Raw genomic sequence first — 16717 nt, forward strand, 5'->3', positions numbered from 1 at the left:
CTAAGGGTGCTAAAGGGATCGCAGCAGTAACATCACAGTTAAGCAACTTAAGCATGTCAAAGAATATTGTTTACTAGCCCCTCTCGGAACCCCCTGGGTCAGCCAAATCCGAACCGAAAATGTCAGAAACTTCAATACCATTGGGTTCTGACTTGTGGGGCTAATTGTTTACTTAAATGACAATATATTGAGTGTAAACAGAAACTGTACCTCGTTTGTGAGACGTTTTTCACATGCTGTTCAAGTTCCACACATAACTCTCTGCCTACTGCCTGACTCTCTGCTGAGCTAAACTAACTTTATTTCCATGCGAGTGATGATGCAATTGACGTGGCTTGCGTCTTCTCTCTGATTATAGGATGCTGTGACCGTCCTCTCTGGGTGGGTCAAGTACGGAAGCGTGCTCGTGCTGAGTGTACTAGTCTGTTCTGTACGCGCGTATTGCTGTCATCTCTTGACACGAGTGTTCCGTTTTCACAAAATCATAATCTCGGAATTATTTATTTCATGAGTTACTGACGTTGCGCAAGATTAGCTGTTTCCACGATTTTTTGTTTTATATTAATGACCGATTGATTGCCAAATGGGTAAGTATTTATTTTTGTTATGATCTTTTATTGTTTTCATGATACAATCCGTCTTTTCTATGCTGGCTGGGGGGGTTGAGAGATAATTATATTAAAGAGATAAGACAACATCCTTTCACAAGACATTCCTACCTGATTTAATATTTTTAGGCCTACTTGTCACAATTATTGTAGTAGCGCCTACAAACACAATAAACTAGATTTGCGAGAACTGAGAGATATAGTTCCATCTGTCATGACTCATGTTGGCTATTAAATATAGCTACCACCACACCACATCATACCAAAAAGATCTGTTGATTTTTAAATATGATACCAGTTACTTAAAAAAAAATGATGATGGTATAACAATGCACTCCAAGTGGAATTGTTCAACATAATGTGTGCTGTAGTAAACTAAATTGTGACAGGGAACATTGAGTACCGAAAATGGGGAAGAGACCCTGTTAAGTGGTTTTGAGCTTGAATCCTATACGGTCACACTAAAAACAGTTGCTGTGCTGTCAAAAAGGTAACTGAAGTCGCTGACATTGGTTTTGTCATCATGTTAATCTATTTTTAAATGCTCAGATAATGTCAATAATTATGACAATTATGATAGTTGTTTACGGTGGGTGGCACGCTGCATAATAAACTTAAAGGAAGGAAGGAGGGTGGGGTGGGGAACTTGTGGTTGAACGTACGTCTTCCACCGCAAACTGCTAAGCAAACTGCAATGAAGTGTTGACTGTACACTGTTCACTGTTCACTGTTCACTTGACAATAAATAATCTTTACAGAGGCTGCAGTTATATTCACTCATGGTTCCATTTTTGTTTTGTTTTTAATTTCTCTCCAGTGTCCCCAGACTTCACAGCTGTTGAGAGGTTAGAGCTCGAGAACATGACGACGTACAAGAACGTCCTTCTGGATGATATCCAGGTAAACAACACACACACACACACACACACACACACACACACACACACACACACACACACACACACACACACACACACACACACACACACACACACACACACACACACACGCATGCACGCACACACACACACACACACACACACACACACGCACGCACACACACACACACACACACTCACTCACTCACACACACACACACACACACACACACACACACACACACACACACACACACACACACACACACACACACACACACAGTATGGTGCTGGTACTACCATTGATGATCGTCTCGGGGTAGTATTCTCTTCCATGGAGATTACTTGAAATATGTCACTTTTACTTTGACGTCTTCTTTGGTTGTCCTGGGTTTGAGGTGTCTAACATTAAGATTAGGCTAGCATATGCAATGACAGGACAACACTGGACAGGTCAAAACTCTGCTAATGTTGAGTTACACCCACCTAGTGTAAACAGTACAGTATACAGTAGAGTGCTGTTAATTTAAATCAGAGAATGTAAACAGTTTGACATGGAAGGAGCTCGGGGCGAGCCTTTAGTTTAACTCATACATTCTAAAGGCATTTTCTGTTTTCTTGCCTTGTCCAGAAGCTGAAGATGCAGATTGATGGTGTCATGACAGATATACTGAGCTTTGAGTCTGCTGCTGAAGAAAAGTGAGTTGAAATCTGGATTGGAATACCCCACCACATGATCCTTATTCAAAATACCTCCCTCTCCTGTTTATTTATTATTCATCCAAAACTATTTATTTTCTGCTAAATAAAGTCACTTCCTTCTCTCATCTATACAGTCAATCATATCTCTGCTCCTAGAGGACTTCCTACTATTAACTCTCTTATCATTATTCTGTATTCTGCATAACACCTTTTGAGGGGCGCTAGCCCAAAACAATGTTTGTTTTAAAAACGCCATTGACAATGAAGGGAAAATGTACGTCATCTTGTCCCTAACACAAACATTAAATGCCATTAACAATACAGAGAATTTAAGTTTTGACACAATTTCTTTTTTTTTAATCAATTTTTTATTTATTTTATATTTTCTAACAAAACAAACACGTAAATCACCAATGCACATAGGTGGCCTTACACAGGGACAGCTAAAACAATGGAAAAAGGGTACGGGGATGGAGGGGAAAAAAGAACCGTTAAAGACAAAAACAAAATCGATATTCATAACTATACTGTAACTTGAAAAACTCATGAGTCAGCAAAATATATATATAAAGAAAGGGGAAACAACAAACCGAAAAACAACATAACAAATACAAAACATACAGACACTACAGACCAGTACAAGACAAACACAAACGAACACAGACAAGGACGAGACGAGACAAATAAGACATGTACAGTACACATCACCATTACATCACCTACAACATGAGTTAGACTTTAATATATTAGCACCCCTTCACATTTTTTGTTAAGCATCTGACATTGAGCTGGATTTAAGTGACTATTCACACCAAGCCAGCACTTAAGCTAACCTTCATTACACCTCCTACAGTATCGATTTCTTATCTGTTCTTTTTTAATCCCTCATTGATTTTTCCTACCTTTACTTTTGCTGTTGCTTCTTCAGCGTTCCTACGATAAAAGTTTACAACATACAGTACATTCAATTGAAACATTTAACATTTTCTGCAATATTATTATTATTTTGTTATGCAGTAAAACAGTAGAAAAGAACAAGCTGTTCTCTAGTGGGAAGAAGAAATTCAACATGGATCCGAAAAAGGTGAGCTCAGAGGATTTCTTTAGCTGTGTACTCATTGATAATAATACATATGTACTAGACCATGTAGCATATAAGTGTTAGCCTACTTCATCATACTAAATCTAAATCAGTGAGCTACTGAGCTTGTAGATCAGGTGTTTTTGGCATCTAGTATTTAATAGAGCCTTGGGACTGGGTCATCATACAATACATATGTTTTAGTCCACTTGTTGTTTTCCTCTGCATTCAACACTGCATTAGGAGCAGTGGGGAAGTGTCATTAATGCAACACCCAGGGAGCAGTTAGTTAGTTAGAGGTTAAGTGAAGAGACGTCGACAAATAGACTGGTTGGGCCGGGGGTGAACCGGCAAACTTCTGATTACAATACAGCCTCTGTTGTACCCTCTCAGCTACGACTGTCCTGGGTCTTATGAGTCTATGTACTGAAAATGAGTTGACATCAACCCACACCATAGTTTCAGTGGTGGTTTTGAGAGCAGGTCCTATAAAATAAAAACAAATAACTCAGCAGTAACAGTCAGTGACACACAAAAATGTCAAAGAACTTTATTTTCTTTCTTTTTTTTCCCTCCCATTTTCACCCCTGTGTCAACTTTAGTTTCTATTTTGATACCCTTAATGTTACTTTTTATTTGAAAACAAAGATGCATGTGTTATGAATCTGTAGCCTCGGGTGGCCAGACAATATCACTGCGTGGGAAAATTTCTTTTGCACTGGCAGATTTGTCTGGTTCCCATGCTAATGAATCTGTGTACTGAAAATGGCATAAGCCCTCCACATCACAGTACCAGCACCTTGACTGGTAATCCAGTCTGGCAGTGTGCCGCGGGTTCGACTCCCGATCCCGACGGCCTTTACTGCATGTCTCCCCCCATCTCTCTCCCCATTTCCTGTCAGCCTACTGTCTGTTCCTCCATAAATAATATTTATAAATAAAGGCGAAAGCCACAAAAAAAACATAAAAAAAAAGAAAAACGGTTCCTTATCTGTGTAAGAGCTGGGTTAACAAATCAATGCCAGGTTGCATTATGTCTTAGTTTTGCTGAGGAGAAAGAGGAAGAGAAAATGTTTTTAAGGAATCGGTAGGTGATAAAATAAGCTGTGAGCTAAACGGCACAGGAAAGCTGTTCACTCACTCGGAAATTAGATCATCATGAAACTTGACGGAAAAACACCAACTACAGTACACCAAGTACAGGCACAATGTACTGTACCATAGAATGCTTAAAAGACAAAATGTTTGACTTCCATCATCATACAAATAATTTAGTGCTAAATTGTTGTCTCACGTAGAAATATCAGTACGAATGTTTCAACTTGAAGTCGCACACAATACAGTACGCATGCTACAGTATTTGTGTGTGCATGGCGTGTGTGTACACTCACGTGCATGCGTACACAAGTACAAAGGAAAGGTGGTAGTGGCAACCGTCTAAGCATTGTGTATAAGTGTCCCTGAGGAAGACAGCAAGACTGCTCCCCCTGGCACTATATCTGAGCTGTACACTATGCTGCAGTACGGGTCAAATTCAGTAAAGTTATTTCCCATTGATGATATGCACTTGCCAGCAAGGTGCTAACTACTGTAGGTGTAACTTCCCATAGACCGCCCATTCATCCAAACAGAACAGTCCTATGTAATTGTATTACATAACGTCAAACTCACCAACATTGCAGCTGCACGAAAAGCCTGAATTATACTCTTTCTATCTGCAATGTGTTTGTTTAATAAGAATCCACTGTAGACATGTTATTTAATATGAGCTACTCCCTGTCAAGAAATTCCTTGCAGATGTTTTTTTTTCTAAGTGCTGGAGTTTGGGAGTGCTCGTTGACTATCACTCAACAACCCATGTGTACCACCTGTATAGAATTTGCACATAATGCAGGAGGCAGCAGGAGGTTGCTTTACAGATAACAAGTGTTTCCAAACTCTGACACTTAAAAAATAATCATCTGCAAGGAATCTCTTGACAGGAAGTAGCTCATAACTTGTCTACAGTGGATTTCTATGAAACAAACACTTTGCAGATAGTAAGACGATAATTAAAGCTTTTCGTACAGCTGCAATGTTGGTGAGTTTGACGTTATTTAATACAATTAAATAGGACTTTTCTGTATGGATGAATGGGCTGTCTATGGGAAGTTGCACCTAGGTAGCACCTTGCTGGCAAGATGGCAGCCATGTGAATATCATCAATGGGGATCACTACAAATACCCTTATTTTACATGTGCATAATGATGTTTGCCCTTTCACAAAAACAAGCTTGCTAGTCATAGCTTTGCATAAAATAATGATGCCATACCACTGTATGTTCATATAAGGAATTAAGTGCCTTTTTTCACTCTCTCATTTTGCATGCGCACGCATGTATGTGTTCATACAGGGCATCAATTACCTGGTGGAGAACAAGCTGTTGGAGAGGAGAGACACGTCCATCGCAGAGTTCCTGTACAAGGAGGAGGGACTCAACAAAACAGCCATAGGAGATTTCTTAGGAGAGAGGTGAGAAGATGGCAGGGTGGTGGGAGGGTGTACGGTCACTACGGTGACAAGGACAAAGTGGTTTGAAGAGGAGGCAGAGGAGTGGAGGAGGCGTGAAAGGTAATATAATGTAAGGAGACAGTGTTACAGAAAGAGGAAGCGGTTGAAGGATGTAACATTGTGAGAAGGATGAGAGAAGGAGGACAAGAGAGAGATGAATGTATTTAAAAGAGCAAATGTACTGACATCCACCCATCCTATAGGGAGGAGCTCCACCTCCAGACCCTGAAGGCCTTTGTGGAGCTGCATGAGTTCTCTGACCTCAACCTGGTACAGGCACTCAGGTCAGTGGCCGACACCATCTTCGTCATCATAATCATTGTCTCTCACAGTCTCTTCTACAGTTAGGGTTACGGGGTACGGGATCATTATTATAATCCTCTTTCTCTTCCCCTCATCTACATCAACATCACCTGGTCCTCCAGTAGTCTAGCACAAGGGTGCTGAAATTGGGGTCTGGGGACCACCAGGGGTCCGCAAAATGAGGAATAGTTTAATTGAATTATTATCTCACTGGCTAGAAGTTAGTCCAATGAGGATGTGTAAGAATGTCAATTCAGATCATAGGTTTCACTCAATCTCCCCACCATCTACACTTCTACAGTATAGAATGTTGTAGAATGAATGTTGTCTTCTCTTAAGGGGGTCCCTGGCACAAAAACCTTCTGAAACGGGGGTCCACGGCCTAATACATATCATACCTTCATACGTACTGTATGTGTGGGTCCTTGATATGAAAATGTTTGCGAACCACTGCTCTACAGTAGTACCCCTGGCTTATAGATCAAGGTCACCTTACTTCAACTGTAACAAATGCTGAAAAATCAGCCAAAAAAGTACTCACCAAAAACGTACCAATATTTAATGATGCATACGTACGTGTGTGTTTCGTGTCAGGCAGTTCCTGTGGAGCTTCCGTTTACCCGGCGAAGCCCAGAAGATTGACCGCATGATGGAGGCCTTCGCTACGCGCTACTGTGATTGCAACACTCATATTTTCCAGTCAACTGGTGGGCCTCAGTGAACTTACCATACTTCCTGTGTGTGTGTGTGTGTGTATGAGTGAGAGAGAGCACGTGACCACATTGTGTTCTTTTGTACATTATGTTTTTGAGTGGTGCAATCACAGCAATGTCCGTGTTCACCTACCTATGTGTTGGTTCACCTATGTGTCCGCCTATGTGACGTTAAAGGAGAATTCCATACTAAAAGGCTTTCTTACCTTTATTTGTAGTTGTTACGTCCCCATCAAAGAGGTCCAGGTGTTATTTTGTGCAAAAGCTCCTTATTGGCTATTTCCCCTACCATAAGCCCTAAAGGAATTGCATTGAATTGAATGGGGTGATGGGGTGTTGTGCTAATTCACATATTTCCATCTAAATAAGTAGTAAAGTGTGCCGCTTGGGTTATTATTTACATTATGAAGAGAGGATATATACAAAAAATATATAATTTTGAGCGATGGAAATAAGCGAATTAGCACAACACCCCATACATCCCATTCAATTCAATGCAATTCATTTAGGGCTTATGGTAGTGGAAATAGCCAATAAGGAGCTTTTGCACAAAATAACACCTGGACCTCTTTGATGGGGACGTAACAACTACAAAGAAAGGTAAGAAAGCCTTTTAGTATGGAATTCTCCTTTAATGAGCATGACTAATGAGTATGACTATTAGTACCAGTAGGGGCGCTGTTGTGCCAGAAACAGAGAGAGAGATAGTGCTGCACTGTTGCCTGCTAATAATGAGAGAGAGAGAGGGAGAGAGAGGAGGGGGGGGGGGGGGGGGGGGGAGGGGAATTGCACCACTCAGTTCACACGGGTGAGATTTTTTATAATCATCTGGCTTTCAGAAATTACGTCACGTGGCAACCAAGTCTATGGACTTTTAACAGCTTTTGTGCTAAAGAAAAAACAGCTGGGTGCTAAGAACGTGTATTATGTATAGGCGTCTTTAGGTTCTTTCTAATGATATAAAACGGGATCGCTGTGTGCAACAGGGAATCACCTTTTTAACAAGATGCTTTAGGTGTACCATAATATGCTGTTCACAGATGCTTGCTTAGTATGTTACTTAGATACTAGATGCTATAGTATGTTTGACGTTTACCTGCAATCCTAGTTACTTTACAGCACGTTTTCGTGGCATTCTATCTGTTGTTGGTTGACTAGAGTGCACGACACTTGCCCCCACTTGCACCTCGTAAATTATTCTACATAAGAATGTCTGCCAAATGCTTAAGTTGTAATTCTCTGTGTCAATGTGTGTGTGTGTATCCTTGCATCTACAGACACGTGCTACATCCTGTCTTTTGCCGTCATCATGCTGAACACCAGTCTCCATAATCCCAACGTGAAGGACAAGACCACCCTGGAGCGCTTTGTCTCCATGAACAGAGGCATCAACAACGGAGGCGACCTCCCCGCCGAGATGCTCACGGTGAGACATACTGTAGTGTCTGCGTTTCCTTTGGAAAGATTCAAAGCAATGTTACATTTTGGCAGAACATTGGGTTGAAGTGTAGAGTTGCTGGGCATGACGTAACTCCATCATCTTTATCTGTTTGCGCTTGTGCTTTGTGAGCGAGAAACCAGAAATAGCCATTCGCTTTTATAGCATAAAAAATAAGAAAAATAAAATAAACATTACTAGTCCTAGTACAGCATGTCATTTTGAAATAGTGAAATGTAATCAGAACAGAAGTTATCCAGCGCAAAACAAAAAATGATAGGCCACCAATTTGGATGTGTAGGCCTACTTGACTTTTTTTATCCCACGATTTTGTAACCCATTTTTCACCTGGTGCCGATGCCTAAATGGTAATCCTAGGCGCTACTCTACCTGGGGAGAGCCCCGAACTGAGGCTTCCTTCAATGCATGAGGCGTGAGCAGGCCACTTCTTATCACCGGATCACCTATCACCTGTAGGACGCATGTGGAAGGAACACGTTATTCCAACCAGTTCCTTTCCCCTCCATCAGGCGCTCCAGGGGAGGCAGTAATAGAGAGCAGGATTACTGAATGTTTTTTTGTGAGGTGACACGGGGAGAACATGCAAACTCCACACAGAAAGGCCCTTTCGCCAACCCCACCTAGGGTATGGGCGCTGATGACGTGGAGGAGAGAACACGCCCCCCCGAGTGCCCACAGCCCGGCGGGAATCGAACCCGGGACCTTTTAGCTGTGAGGCGACAGCGCTACCGGCTGCGATACCGTGCCCCCCAGTCTACTTGACCTTTGACCAATTTGAAAAGTTTGTAATCGTTTGGTTGTATGGAGTTGCATGGCGACTCATTGGTGTGGTTTGGGATTTAGATGGTGAGGCCTGTATGATGAAATAGCACTAGAATGTTAACAGATAGCTGGTTTGTAGATGTTGATCAATATACAGTTCTGATGTACATATTATCCCCTGTAATCTTGATGATCAGTTTGATCAACATGACAGTGGCACCACCCTGTTGAATTGGGGCACAGACTACCTGCAAGAAGGCATTGAAATGGAATGTTCCATAACTTTGTATGAAACATATTGATGGATTCAATTAAGTGATAATACGTCATCGGGGAAGGGAGTGCTATAATAGGCACTGGTGTGCTGCTGCTGGAGGAAGTTGACATCATAGTGATTGTGGTCTAAACACATTCTTACATACATTGTACAACTGTAGCTACTATACTATCAGAGGCTGGGTATTATTAACTCGTTGTTATTCCTTCCACATTAGCAACTGTACGACAGCATACGCAGCGAGCCTTTTAAAATCCCAGAGGATGATGGGAATGACCTAACACACACCTTTTTCAACCCTGACCGTGAAGGCTGGCTCCTCAAACTGGGTAAAATACACGGTTTTCAATTTACTATACGTGAAGAAGCATGATAAAAGAGCGATAGTTTTGACTTAACAGTAGACATCTTCACATTGCCACTGTGCAGAGAAGTGAAAAAACAAAACAGGAAGTAAACAGGAAATTATGCTGTACACATGCTAGAGGCATTTGCATTCATGAATCCATATCGAAAACATATATTTTGTCGGCAGCAGGGTTATTGACACACGTGGTTTCATGCTTTTTGTATCATGCTTGAAGAACATCTCATACCAAAGTGAAAACCTCGACCACATAAGACCACTCCTTGATATACCATTCTCCCTGCACTCTCACCAATATTCATCGGAAAAACATACACACGTACTCTATCGTTTTTCCAGTGTGTTAAATTGAGATTGAAGAGGGACTGAGGATTGGCTAACTAACTTTGCACTCCTTAACATTTTTGTACTACTCAGATTCTGCTTGTGTGTATATGAGGTGTATGTAATCTGTGTACCGGTCATAATCAACAGGGTCTCAAAACAGTAACCTGGCCCAAATATGCACCCGTTTGGTGGTCCATATAGGAAGTAGGAACCACTGGTCTAGTCTAGTGGTTATTTCATATTAATTGTGATCTTTTTGTAAAACTGCAAGTCCACAAAATATGACGCATATGAAGCAAGATTGTGATCTCCCTAAAACAGTGGTTCTCAAAGTGAAGTGAGGTCCAGGCCAGGGACTCCACTGGCCTAAAGGATATAATCCTGTACATGTCATATATGGCCAACGACATGCCACAGGTTCTCTCTAGCTATACCGTTGATTTATGGTGGATGTGTTACAGGGGGCCGGGTGAAGACTTGGAAGAGGCGGTGGTTCATCTTGACTGACAGTTGCCTCTACTACTTTGAGTACACCACCGTAAGACTTTCTGTCAAATCTTTCCTTTTCATCTTGTTTTCAAGTGTTAATCCCTCGCTCTCTTCTCCTTAATCCCAATCGACATAGTGACCGTTTGTTTTATCTCGCTGCTCTCATCACTTCTCTTTACCTTCAGCACAGCACAGCATAACGTAGCATAGCACCGAAGCCTGTTCTTCTGACTGCAACCCTGTTTGAACTCCTCTCTCCTTCTATCCACCCTTGTGTCTTCAGGACAAGGAGCCCAGAGGCATCATTCCTCTAGAGAATCTTTGTGTCAGAGAAGTGTCAGAGAAATATTCGCGCAAACCTGTAAGTGTCAATTCATTGTCTCCACCAGGCCGAAGGCATGGGGAGAGAGTATGTTTTGCACTCCGTCCGTCCGTGTGTGTGTGCGTGTTTGTGTGTGTCCGTCCGTCCGTCTGTTACCAGCTAATCTCCGGCACTGTTAAAACCCGGTCGATGCCACATTTTGCACACACACTCCCTGGATGCCAACAATGAACCCCTGCCACACATTTTCCAGAAGGGCCTGTTATAGCGCCACCAGGAGGCCGACTTTTGAAAAACAATTTTTTTGATATTACTCCTCCAGATTCTGTCCAAAAATCCCGCAAATCGTTACACACACTATCTCTATAGTCAAGACGGATCTGTTCGATATTTTAGATTCCATCCCAGAGGGGCACTTTTTCTAGTTATATCATGGTTTATGGTCTATCTATAGTCATTAAGGCTGCAATCCGGAATTTTGTTTAGTGAATAACATGTTATTTTAAACAATTATGGTACAGAATGTTATTACAATATAATAAAATATATAATATTTGATAACTAGCACATTTGCAGTGGTTGGAGGTGGTCTGCCTGTGTTGAATAATACAATAATGCATGAACACACATGCATTATTGTGTTACTGTATGTTTATGTTGATGAATTGAATATAGGACAATAAGTCCCCAGGACCTTTTTGTGTTATCCTTTTAGCCTAAATGTCCGACTGTACCTCCCGCTGTTTGCATTTCTGACTAATAAAGTATTTAGTCAAAACTTTCTATGTGATATTAACTGATGCTCAGAGTGCAATATCACCCCAGGCCAAGCGGGCATTCTGTCATATATTTTCCAATTGTGTATTTAGTTTATTTTAATACATAGCAGTAAGGTCGGCTAATTGATGGATGACTGGTCTGTGGATTGACCATTGACGATAAATGAATCGATTAATATAGTCTTTCATTCCTGATTGACGGTATCATCTCTGATCTCTGTGTGACTTCTTTTTCACCAGTACTGCCTAGAGCTGTACAACCCCAACAGCCAGAAGATCAAGGGTTGTAAAACAGGGAAAGACGGGCTGGTGGTTCAAGGCAAACACCAGTCCTACACCATCTGTGCAGCCAGCGCTGAGGAGCGAGACTCATGGATAGAGGCCATCAGGTCAGAGTGCACGCACGCATGCACGCCATGCGCGCACGCACGCACACACACACACACACACACACACACACACACACACACACACACACACACACACACACACACACACACACACACACACACACACACACACACACACACACACACACACACACACACACACACACACACACACACACACACACAGCGCGCCACTCGGTGGCGCGCTATGAGCTTGTAGATCTGCTATTTTTCAATAGCTAAATTATAACATAATGTTTAAAACACCAAAAGGGGTTCCCGCCCAGAATGGGTTAACACTTATCAGTTTGACATCTTGTCGTTCTTGTCCTCTTCTTCAAACAGAAGAAGTATCACCAAGGACCCGTTCTATGACCTGGTGTCCGTCCGCAAGCAGAAGGTGATCAACCAAGCCCCGCAGGACTGACCTCGTCACCGCCCTTATATGGAAGCCTTGAGTCCCTTTTGATGTGGTGGGATTCCACTGCCTTTACACTGTAATTCACACAGCACACGTGAACTAAACTTGGACACTTGCACTTCGGCAGTAAGTTCACAAGTCTGAGGTTATTTGTTTTAGTGATACATTGTCACAGCTGACAATATCTTAAGTAGTTTTAGTGGGACCATCGAAAGAAAAAATCAACATAAAGATTGACAATATGGTGAAAAAAGTGAAACACATTGTAGGCTAGACAGGGCCATGTGTGTCGAATAGTATTCACAAGATGTGTACAATTTGTGTACAGTATGCTCTCATCTCTATGTTGTTCTCAAGACTGTTGCTTTTTTATCTGATATGCCTGTCCACTGTATTTGCTTTATATTAATACAGGGCACTAAAGGAAACAACTTGGCATGTGACTTCCCACAAGTCATGTCTGTGCTATTAACAGAAAGCCATCCACAGTCAGTTTCCTCTCACAACTTACGGCTATCAACGATTCTCGCCCCTCCCATTTGTATACGAGAGTTGGTGAGAACTTCTGGAAACTCAGATTACGATCAACATAGCCTTACTTCTGTGAAGTTCTGTCTATTGTAAATTAATTGATTATTGATGATTGATTATTAAAACCAATTTTTATCATGAAAAGTAGATGAAGATGGAAGGCTGGTTTGAGGATGGATTTTTAAGCTATGAGACAGTGAAGTCGGAGGATGCGAAAGACGCAACTGAATGGTAGTCTTTTTTTTGTATTATCAAGCACATGGAAGCTGTCATGAGTCATTTGTATAGAAGATGTCAATGTCATCATATCTCTGACAAATTCCTACATAGAGCTTGTGTCTTCAAATATGCCTAGTACGGTGTACCGTATATCTTTAAATACGCAACAAACAAAGCAATTGCTGCTCTCTATACGTGTGACATGGTAATGTGGCCTTTGATTGATTAATGCACCCAGTTCAGATACATGTTGACATTTGAAAGTACAATCCTGTTTTTGATGAAAGCAGAATCCTGACACCTGTGTTTGCAGTGGAAAACGCAGTGAAACGATCATGGTCTCACTTCCTATTTCTTTCAATGTATGACGTGTGATGTTTATATTGCAACTTTGGCACAGTGCCTGCTACATAATGCAGAAGTCTCTAAATAATAAAAGTCTCATTGTCTGGCTGATAAATGGATCTATTAAATATAAATAATATGGACATGCTCTCCACCTTTTCCTCCTGATGAATCCTAAAAGAGAAAACTGTGGTTCAAGACTTGAATTGCTTGGAGATAATATATAGAAGATCACTGACATTTATAGCAGCAAATGCAGTAACGACGCTTCTCAAGAAGTTGGATACAAGCAGTGTTGGGCAAGTTACTTTGAAAGCGTAGCTTGTAAAGCTACAAGTAGCTCACCATGGCAGTAGCTTGATCAAGCTACATAGCTACCCCTGGAGAGATGTAGCTTGTAAAGCTACAGCTACATGGAAAAAGTAGCTCAAAGTAGCTCAGCTACTTTTTATTTTTCAGCGTTAAATTGAGAATGTACATGCGGGAGACCCCTCCTCCCCTCTGGGAGACCCCTCCTCCCCTCTGGGAGACCCCTCCCACCCTGCTCCCCTCGGGGAGACCCCTCCTCCCCCTGCTCCCCTCTGGGATTCCCCTCCCACCCTGCTCCCCTCTGGGAGACCCCTCCTCCCCCTGCTCCCCTCTGGGAGACCCCCCCACCCTGCTCCCCTCTGGGAGACCCCTCCTCATCCTGCTCCCCTCTGGGAGACCCCCCCACCCTGCTCCCCTCTGGGAGACCCCTCCTCACCCTGCTCCCCTCTGGGAGACCCCCCCACCCTGCTCCCCTCTGGGAGACCCCTCCTCACCCTACTCCCCTCTGGGAGACCCCTCCTCACCCTACTCCCCTCTGGGAGACCCCTCCTCACCCTACTCCCCTCTGGGAGACCCCCCCACCCTGCTCCCCTCTGGGAGACCCCTCCTCACCCTGCTCCCCTCTGGGAGACCCACCCACCCTGCTCCCCTCTGGGAGACCCCTCCTCCCCCTGCTCCCCTCTGGGAGACCCCCCCACCCTGCTCCCCTCTGGGAGACCCCTCCTCATCCTGCTCCCCTCTGGGAGACCCCCCCACCCTGCTCCCCTCTGGGAGACCCCTCCTCACCCTGCTCCCCTCTGGGAGACCCCCCCACCCTGCTCCCCTCTGGGAGACCCCTCCTCACCCTACTCCCCTCTGGGAGACCCCTCCTCACCCTACTCCCCTCTGGGAGACCCCTCCTCACCCTACTCCCCTCTGGGAGACCCCCCCACCCTGCTCCCCTCTGGGAGACCCCTCCTCACCCTGCTCCCCTCTGGGAGACCCACCCACCCTGCTCCCCTCTGGGAGACCCCTCCTCCCCCTGCTCCCCTCTGGGAGACCCCCCCACCCTGCTCCCCTCTGGGAGACCCCTCCTCCCCCTGCTCCCCTCTGGGAGACCCCTCCTCCCCCTGCTCCCCTCTGGGAGACCCCCCCACCCTGCTCCCCTCTGGGAGACCCCCCCACCCTGCTCCCCTCTGGGAGACCCCTCCTCCCCCTGCTCCCCTCTGGGAGACCCCCCCACCCTGCTCCCCTCTGGGAGACCCCTCCTCCCCCTGCTCCCCTCTGGGAGACCCCTCCTCCCCTCTAGGAGACCCCTGCTCCCCTCTGGGAGACCCCCCCACCCTGCTCCCCTCTGGGAGACCCCTCCTCCCCCTGCTCCCCTCTGGGAGACCCCTCCTCCCCTCTAGGAGACCCCTGCTCCCCTCTGGGAGACCCCTCCTCACCCTGCTCCCCTCTGGGAGACCCACCCACCCTGCTCCCCTCTGGGAGACCCCTCCTCCCCCTGCTCCCCTCTGGGAGACCCCTCCTCCCCTCTAGGAGACCCCTGCTCCCCTCTGGGAGACCCCCCCACCCTGCTCCCCTCTGGGAGACCCCTCCTCCCCCTGCTCCCCTCTGGGAGACCCCTCCTCCCCTCTAGGAGACCCCTGCTCCCCTCTGGGAGACCCCTCCTCCCCTCTAGGAGACCCCTGCTCCCCTCTGGGAGACCCCTCCTCACCCTGCTCCCCTCTGGGAGACCCACCCACCCTGCTCCCCTCTGGGAGACCCCTCCTCCCCCTGCTCCCCTCTGGGAGACCCCCCCACCCTGCTCCCCTCTGGGAGACCCCTCCTCCCCCTGCTCCCCTCTGGGAGACCCCTCCTCCCCTCTAGGAGACCCCTGCTCCCCCCTGGGAGACCCCTCCCACCCTGTGATACCAGGGCCAATCAGAGGCCAATTAGAGGCAGCTGTCAAGTGCTGATATGCCCTCAAAGCAATCAGAAAAAGGAACAGTCCTTGATTTTTCAAAGGGGGTTCTAGTACAAGAATTAACACAGCAACCAATGGTCAAAATTAATATATTTATTTATTGCCCAAAATTGTAGCTTGTAACTTGAGTAGCTAAGCTACAAAAAATGACCCAAAAGGTAGCTGAGCTACTTGACGAGGTACACAAATATGAATGTAGCTAAAATACCACAAGCTACAGCAAAATGTAGCTCAGCTACGTAGCTCAGCTACATGTAGCTTAATACTCCCCAACACTGGATACAAGTCAGTGGTATGATAAAAGTAAAATATGGTCAATTCTGGTGAGCATCAGTGGAGTGAATCTAATGTTTTGTCATAGCGTGCTGCGTGCCTGGGCCTCTTCCTGCTATTTCTGAGAATTCTGACTTCCTGTTTTGGTGTTGCGCCACACCTCCCCCCTCTGTCTCACACTTGTTACCAGCAGTAGTTCCTCTTTGAGGTTACAGTTGTTGACAACGACACACCCAGAGAGAGACAGAGAGAGAAAGAGGCTGTACATGCTACAATTACAGCCTCTGTGGAGTTTAACTTGCACAATAAAATGCAAGTCATTAAAATGCTGTTAATTATTATAGGTGCATGTAAAACTATGGATGACCACTGGGTGGCACTATACTCACATTGAGTCATGCTTAAATTCTGGTAACTCATTCAACTGAGAAATCCTGAAGGGATGATCCATGACTCTTATACACCCAAATGGGAATAAATGGGTTTTAGGATTTGCATTAAAAAATTTAATACAGCCCGAAATAGCTTGTAGCAATGTAGATTGTGGATCTGCTCTTTTTGTATAATGCTCCCCCCAGAATAATACGGATGCTGGGGTTCTAGTACCATAGTTAAAACAATGGACATTAGTATTCCCATAAATTGGGAGTACCAGTTGTATGTTGCT

At 44.5% G+C, this 16717-nt stretch overlaps 1 protein-coding gene across 1 annotated transcript; it reads left to right on the forward strand.

Moving 5' to 3' along the window:
• Positions 1-429: 429 nt before the first annotated feature.
• Positions 430-16245, forward strand: cyth4b (cytohesin 4b). Its single transcript, XM_083765407.1, has 14 exons — positions 430-587; positions 1426-1508; positions 2118-2185; positions 3206-3272; positions 5663-5781; positions 6024-6104; positions 6718-6830; positions 8114-8262; positions 9552-9663; positions 10490-10566; positions 10801-10878; positions 11859-12007; positions 12353-13817; positions 16068-16245. Exons 1-13 carry the CDS (start codon positions 584-586, stop codon positions 12432-12434), a joined length of 1182 nt encoding a protein of 393 aa, XP_083621533.1. The 5' UTR covers positions 430-583; the 3' UTR covers positions 12435-13817; positions 16068-16245.
• Positions 16246-16717: the final 472 nt, after the last annotated feature.

The sequence above is a fragment of the Protomyctophum parallelum genome, assembly GCF_964188405.1.
Source record: "Protomyctophum parallelum genome assembly, chromosome: 5".
NCBI classification, from domain to species: Eukaryota; Metazoa; Chordata; class Actinopteri; order Myctophiformes; family Myctophidae; genus Protomyctophum; species Protomyctophum parallelum.